General features: G+C 47.1%; 1 protein-coding gene across 1 annotated transcript; it reads right to left on the bottom strand.

The window, feature by feature from the left end:
• Nucleotides 1–251: 251 nt before the first annotated feature.
• ptcd1 (pentatricopeptide repeat domain 1) lies at nt 252–7,455 on the bottom strand. The gene is made up of 8 exons (XM_084142057.1): nt 6,488–7,455; nt 4,820–4,960; nt 3,967–4,185; nt 3,620–3,721; nt 2,747–3,532; nt 1,596–1,712; nt 991–1,173; nt 252–837 (listed from the first exon to the last, which is right to left on the bottom strand). Exons 1-8 carry the CDS (start codon nt 6,980–6,982, stop codon nt 652–654), a joined length of 2,229 nt encoding a protein of 742 aa, XP_083998183.1. The 5' UTR covers nt 6,983–7,455; the 3' UTR covers nt 252–651.
• Between the last annotated feature and the right edge of the window lie 341 nt (nt 7,456–7,796).

Genomic DNA, 7,796 nt, shown 5'->3' with positions numbered 1-7,796 from the left:
AACAGCGCCCGTTGTGTTCAGTGCCGGTATTACCAAATATCCTGGTATGGCACAAGGTCGGTATGAAGGTATAATAATAAATAATAATAATATGCCATTTAGCAGACGCTTTTATCCAAAGCGACTTACAGTCATGCGTGCATACATTTTTGTGTATGGGTGGTCCCGGGGATCGAACCCACTACCTTGGCGTTACAAGCGCCGGGCTCTACCAGTTGAGCTACAGAGGACCACGTATGACAATCTGGATACTGCCCAAGCCTAATACACAGACCAAGTTTTATTACTTTAAGTTTATTACATAAATAAACATGAGTTTAACAATCTTCAGTCATACATATATTTCAGTGGAAGCTGTGGGAGGAGCTATTGGACAGGCTCATTGTAGTGGCTGGAATGGAAAAAATGGAACGTGTCAAACACATCAAACATATGGAAACCACACATTTGACTCTGTTCCATTTACTCCATTCCAGCCATTACAATGAACCCATCCTCCTATAGCTCCTCCCACCAGCCTCCTCTGATATATTTACAGGACACATATGAAGACACTTAGAGCAACAGCATCATGGCTCTGGGGTTGAAGACGCTCACATTTACAATGCTTGCAGTGTGTGTCGGTGTGCGTGAGTACATAGGTGTGTGTGTTCAGCTGTGTTGCTTGCGGTATCGTCTTGCTGCCACTGCTGCCTGCTGGTGTCCATCTTGTCTCGTCTCTGTAGGGTGGTCTCTCTCAGGTCCTCCTGTCTCCTGGGCGGGCATGGTGGTCAGCCACTGCTGGTAGTAGCCACGGAAACCATCAATCTGAGACAGGTAGGTGTTCCTAAACTTATACTGAGAGAGAGGGAGAACGAGAGAGGGGTAGGGAAAGAGAGAGAGATGTGAGACTCAAACACATTCTCTGTTGTTTCTGCACTTGTAATGACAAAGAGATGTACATGATTATATACCACACGCACGCACTCGTACACACCCTCTCCTCCCTACCTGGTTATAGTTGGGTGGGTACTGGGAGGCGTGTTCTAGCTGAATGATGATGATCTCATTAGGTGGGACGTTGTGTTCCCTCATGGCTCTAAGCATCACCCTCAGATACACATAGTCCAGCCTCCTGCTGGCACAACCAATAAGAGCAGAGAACACCTGCACACTGGGCCGCACCCCCGCCGCCTGCAGGAAACACAGAGGGGATTCTATTAAGCTGGCCCGGATGATTGCATTCGTTTTGGAACCGGGTTGCCTCCCGGGTGAGAGACGGGAGTCCCGTTCTGGCCGACGATGAATTCGGCTGAGGCACGTGGAGTAATGAGTAGGATTGTGTTTTCACATGCAAAAGTGATTGCTCTGATAAAAACACTACCTGCCATGTCAATGAAAACTAGTGTGAAAATTCAAAAATATATTTTATGGAAAGGAGTTGTATGTTTGAACTATGCATCATGCTGCATTGTTGACAATTTGACCGAGCAGCAGGGTGGGCTTCTCTCACCTAGCTTCGCCCGGTCACATGACAGGCCATAGCTCAGTTCAACCCGGGGCAGCGTAATCGAATCCCCTCACACAAGGAAGGGAGGGAGGTTGGTGTGTGTTACCTGCATGTCCCCCAGCAGCTGTAGGGCATCTGTCTGTCTGTTGCAGCCCAGAGCCAGACTGCCGTACGTCCGTACATCTGCACGCACATGTCTTTCCTGCATCACACACATCACCGCCTGACACACAGACACACACGCAGTTAGAAAACATACACACCTTGCAACAACATTGGTAAAACCTAAGAGCCCTATACTACGCAAGTGGTTTGAGGAGTTAAGTGTGGTAACTTTGGTCAACTGAGTTTAACTCTGGGATAACCGATCCCACGAAAGGGGCTCACCTTTTAGCCAGGTAACCACACATTTGACTCTGTTCCATTTACTCCATTCCAGCCATTACAATGAGCCCATCCTCCTATAGCTCCTCCCACCAGCCTCCTCTGATATATTAGAGCAACATTATTTTTATTTTAGTATATATTTTTTTCTCCATACTGGCCCCCAGTGGGAATCAAACCCACAACCCTGGCATTGCAAACGCCATGCTCTACCAACTGAGCTACATCCCTCAGATTCCCTCCCTCTCGCAAAGATTGCGTCATCATCCCCTTCATTTGAGGAAGACTAATTAAATATTTTATTAATCAAATGTTTTGTGTTAGAAATTGGCATGTTAAAATACCTATCACATTGCACATTTAGTAATGACAGAATGCATTTGAAACTTCACGCACTGTAAAACTTGTTATTTTATTGATAGGACTGGGGGAAAAAGGTGCTTGTGCATTGATAAGCATACTAAAGCACACCAAAGACGGCATTAACGATAAGTAATAAAATCAAGACAGCACTTCAACAAACCTATTTCACACCATAGCCTGCTGAATTTGCAAGATCACTTTTCTTTCATTTTGCTTTCAGCACAAATACAAATGTGGCAATGACTCGCCCATGGATTGATGTTTCAGCATTGTCTTAATGAAGAGTTCAGCGTTCTACTAGCCATGTGCGACATGCACGTGCAGTTACAAGCCTGCTAGAGTTAGCGGCAGGCGGACAAGCAATATCCAGCGTTGTAGTACTGATGAAGCCTGAGCTGGAACGTGAAGCTAACTGAAGCTGGCTAGCTTTAGTAAAACCCTGAGTAGATCTGGTTTGAAATGTAGTATTCCTCTCAGGTCTGTGTGTATACATAGTAAGTGTGTGTGTACCTTAGCCTCCTGTAGGTCTCCAGCGCGGGCTGCCCTGCGGATCACACTGTTGTAGAACGCTGCGTCCAGCTTCACCCCGTGTTGCTTAGCGACCGCCAGCAGGCTGTGCAGTGATTGGCTGCCGGGCTCCATGATGTCGGCTAATAGTGTGAGAGTTCTGATGTCTGGGCAGAGCCCCGCGGTGGCCATCTTGTCCAGGAAGCCCTGGGCCCCGCCCATCAGCGCCAGCCTATCGAACGCACCACTCACTGCACCAAGCGAGACCACACACCCCTCTCCAGCCCTGCCCACTGATAGGTCCAGCAGGTTGGGGGGGCGGGTGCTGGCTGCTGACAGACAGGGGAGAGAGCCAATGGGAGCCTCTTGTTCTCCTCCCTTCCTCACCATCACCAGTTGGGTTGTTACCGGGACGACCACACTACTGTTCAGGTCGCTATGGTGACTGGGGTCAATGCTATGGTGACTGGGGTCATTGCTATGGTCACTGAGGTCATTGCTATGGTGACTGGGGTCATTGCTATGGTGACCGAAGCGGTTGCTATGGTGACTAAGGCCGTTGTCGGGGTGTTGTGTGAACAGCTGACTCTCCAGAGCGTCGACATCCAGCGGAGCTGAACCCTGACCCATGACCTTTACCGCTTGACCTCCCTGGCCACAATCAGAGGTCAGCAGCAGGGCGGAGGCCACGGCGGGGTCACCTACCCCACAATCTCTAGCAGCGCGGAGCAGCAGGTTGTAGTTCTGGATGTCGGGACGAATCCCCATCCTCAACATCTGACGATACACCTAACACAAACACACATTATACACACACACACACACACACAAGACAGTTTTAGAAGTTTGAAGTGTGAAAACATGTGTGTGTGTTACCTGCAGGGCCTGTCTGAAGCCAGCGTCTCTGTCTCTCACACAGCCCATCAGCAGGAAGTGGAAGGTCTCCTGAGTTACTGCATGACCAGCCTGTAGCATGTCCTACAAACAAACAAACAAACACACACTTTGTTTGGCTCTACAAAGGCCCTGAATATCTCATAGAGAAAGAGAAACACACTTATTGTATCTTGGTGTCTTGAGTCTCGTTTTTAATTTCAATCGAATATTGTCTTGTGTTTTTATTGTCTAACTGATCTGGGGATAGAGGTCAAGGGTTAGTGTGTGTACATAGGCTCGGAGGTGTTTGGTGAGGGTAAGGGTTAGAGGTCAGGGATTAGAGTTACCCGTAGTGTGTGTAAACATGCTCGAAGGTGGTTGGTGAGGGCGTGTGTCTTCAGCAGGGCGTGGTATGTGATGTCACTGAGGGGATGGTTCTTCCTCCGCAGCTCCTGTTCCAAGTGGATGGCTTGCTGCAGCCCGGACGGTTTCCGTGGTGATTCGGCACAGGCGTTGAACAGAGCGGTGTAGGTGGCGTCGCTAGGAACCAGACCTCTCTTCTTCATCTGTCACACACACAAACACACCACATTAAACACATACACCATAATTATCATCATCTGGGGGTGAGGGAGTCTCTGTGTGCATTTGTGTCACTGTGCGTGTACAGTGTGCAGTGTTTCCCCTATAGTGCACCACTGCTAAATTGTGGCCACCGCTGCAAAAATAAATAAATACAATTTATACATTTATGGGATGGTAAAACGTTTTCAGTGTAAACTTAAATGACTAACACTAGGTATAAAGTATGTAGAAAAGATAATGGAGCAATATATTTTTTTAATGAGATAATCTCTTAGAACTAACAATCACCTAAATAAAAACTAGACAGTCAGGGAGAATCTAAAATGTAAAAAAACTTCATGGTATGGGAGCTCCATTGATTTTGTTATAATGCTTGAGTCACTTAGATAGCATAAGCCATAGCAAAATGTGTATAATTGCAGAAAATTTGCTTTACTTTAAAACAGCAACATTTTGTCTCTGAGGCCAAGAGGAGGGCCTCTAAAACCATGCCATTGGCCATGCTCACTATCTCCCTCACCCGCTAACTTCGCCACCATTGCTGAAAAGAATCCTAAGGGAAACTCGTGTGTGTGTGTGTGCACGGGTGTGTGTGTGTCTGGTCTCTATACGTACGTCGTTGTAGAGTTTGAAGGCGTGTTTGAGTTGTCCTGCCCGTCCACAGCCTCCTATCAGGACAGTGTAGTTATATTCCTCAGGTTGGAGTCTCTCTCCTTCCAACATCTCACTCTGGAACATGGACAGGGCCTCAGACAGCTGAGGGTTAGAGGTTAGGGGTTAGAGGTCAGAACAGTGTAGTTATACTCTTCAGATTGGAAGCCTCTCTCCCTCCAACATCTCACACAGGAACATGAACCATAGACATTAAAACCAGTAGATAGTGATAGCGCTGACATCATCCAAGTATTCCTATGGAATACTCCAGATGGCGCAAGACGTATTTGAAGTGTGCCATATTGCTGAATGGCATCCAAAAAATGCTAAGGATCATGGTGAAAGTGGCCGTAACTAGCAAAGGATCATGGTAGATGTAGTCGTTTTCATCCTGCCTGAGAGAGTCAACCGGAGCCTCCTTGTAGCCTGCCGTCCTGTGTGACGACAAATGTAGTAGTCAGAATGGATCACTATTTAATTAAATATCTTAATTTGTAGCAAACTTTTAAAGGATTCACCGTGGGGATCGAACTTGATCATGCTAAACTAATTTTGGAGCCCAAAACGGGCACCCCCCAAAAAATGGGGGCCTTTCTGTGACCAGGTGAAATAACTTTTCCAAGCCAAACCTTCATACCATAACCGCAAAAATAAAAATGTTTGGCCTTTCTGGCGATCGTAATTTACATAGGCTTTCTAGGGCAGATCAGTGCTTTTGGCACCGCTAGGTTGTTACGCAGTAGCTGACCAACAGAGCCCGTGACTTCACGCTCCAGAACGAACATTGGGGGCCTGACATGAACAGGTCCTCCGGCAGCTGTGGGTTGGGGTCAGGGGTTAGAGATCAGGGGTTAGAGGTCAGGGCTGTGTAGTTATACTCCTTAGGTTGGAGCCTCTCTCCCTCTGGAACATGGACAGGGCCTCAGACAGCTGGGGGTTAGAGGTCACAATAGTGTAGTTATACTCTTCAGGCTGGAGACTCTCTCCCTCCAACATATCACTCTGGAATATAAACAGAGCATCGAACAGCTGGGGGTTAGGGGTCAGAGGTTAGGAGTCAGAGTAGTGTAGTTATAGCCTACTCTTCAGGTTGGAGTCTCTCTCCATCCAGCATCTCAGCCTCATGCATGGGTTATGTTCCCCTGCATGCCAGACCTTACAACGTCTGGATAGGTATTTTAAGTATCAGCTAACCACATCATGTTATAGCAATCTGGTGGCTGTCGGCACAGTCGATGACGTTTCACGCAACCATTAGTTGATGCATGCAACGTCTGAGCAGGGGAACACAACCATGGACAGGGCCTCTGACAGCTGAGGGTTAGATGTAAGGGGTTAAAGTCAGAGGTAAATAGAGGTAATTACAGAACATGACAACTAGATTGTATCTTTATACTGTAGAAGCTCACAAGTTCTTTACCCATTCCTCACAAGTTCTTTACCCAATCCTCACAAGTTCTTTACCCAATCCTCACAAGTTCTTTACCCAATCCTCCCTCCATCCATCCATCCCTCCCTCCTTCTCTTTCTCAAGTGTCAGATACAGTGACAGAGGATGAGGAGACAGAAAGAGCGATGGATAGACAGAGAACCAGAGAGGGGGTGATAGATAAAGAGAGATAGATGTACCTTGTTCTCCTTGATTAGTCTTTTACACTGGAGGAAGTACCAGTACTGTGTGTTCCTCCGACCAGTCTTAGATCTGAAGGCCACCGGCTCCCTCTCCTCTTCCTGCCCGGCCGCCTGCCTCTCCTCCCGGTACAACATCTCCTGCAGCTCTGGGGTGGTCTTCCGGAAGGCCCGTCTGGAGGAAAAATCAGCGGATAGAGATCCGAAGTCCTCCCCGCCCAGGTCATTCCCAGCCCGGCCAGTGCGGGAGGGGGCGGCCGGTGGCTCCGGGGCATCCCTAATTCTTCTAGAACTCTGTAACGACACAGACCCGGTGAAGGCTCTTTGGCGGATGTCCGTTACCGGGTGAACCGACCAGGAACGTGGAGCTCTCACGGTGTTACAGGAGGCCAAGCTCGACAGACCTCGTGCTGTCTGAGTAGAGCCGTATCTGACGACGTAGTCTACGATGCTTCTCCCGTTCCTCAAACACGACCGAGACACACACTGCAACATCTTTACAGACCTGGGTGTACAGTAGCTAGCTAGAGTTAGCTAGCTAGCACGCTTTCTCGGAGCTACTGTTGTTAGCTAACTGTTAACTAACTTGTAACTCGTTAGCTATCAACCGTTCATATTACACGAATCACTGCAGTATGACAATTATTCTTCAAACTCCTACTGTATCCGACAGTTCTACCGTGTAGAAGTCTAATGTTTTGGTTCCAACCATGATTATTTATGTCAGAGAGTACACACAACCGTCGTCAACTCATAAAGACGGCAAGGAAAACGCAAGTACGTTGTTTCCATATATCTACCAGACCATAAATAGGTCAATAATCGAGTCAACTCTTTTACTGGTAAAACGTCTAACAATGTATGTATTTGAAACGTGTTGTTGAGACGATCATACATATTGTCACAGGTTCCGTGATTATGAAATGTCTTCAAATATTGACGTTGTTTCTGATAAATCAGACCGATATATCGAGGATAGATTAGTAAGGCTGTCACATTTTTGGAGGTCAGACTTCTTCGTCTCATGTTACGTCTCCAGCGGGACAGAACAGAGAACAACTGCCATCTACAGGAAAAAATGAGAACTGCAAATGTGGTGTCTTCACCCATAGAATGAACAGAGATTCCAAGTCCATCTGTAAATAAAAATGACAGGGACTTTTTATTTCTTATTAATCCGTAAAATGTTTCCTATAAAAAATATATTCTCTCTAACAGTTCTGCTACTTATGGGAGAGAGATGGAGGGAGAGGGAGAGAGAGAAAGAGTCTGGGGAATCCCTATCAGGAAAATAGGAGAGAAGGAAAAT

This window comes from Coregonus lavaretus (assembly GCF_964263955.1).
Source record: "Coregonus lavaretus genome assembly, chromosome: 25".
NCBI classification, from domain to species: Eukaryota; Metazoa; Chordata; class Actinopteri; order Salmoniformes; family Salmonidae; genus Coregonus; species Coregonus lavaretus.
The sequence above is the reverse complement of the archived record's forward strand: the minus strand, read 5'-3'. Positions and strand labels throughout refer to the sequence as shown.

Excerpts from the sequence above, each read along its gene's own strand:
- ptcd1 (XM_084142057.1), bottom strand. The coding sequence starts at position 6,982 with ATGTTGCAGTGTGTGTCTCGGTCGTGTTTGAGGAACGGGAGAAGCATC. Across the intron at positions 4,961-6,487 it reads GACTAATCAAGGAGAACAAG|CTGTCTGAGGCCCTGTCCAT; the intron begins GTACATCTATCT and ends TCTAACCCTCAG. Across the intron at positions 3,722-3,966 it reads CATGTTTACACACACTACGG|GACATGCTACAGGCTGGTCA; the intron begins GTAACTCTAATC and ends GTTTGTTTGTAG.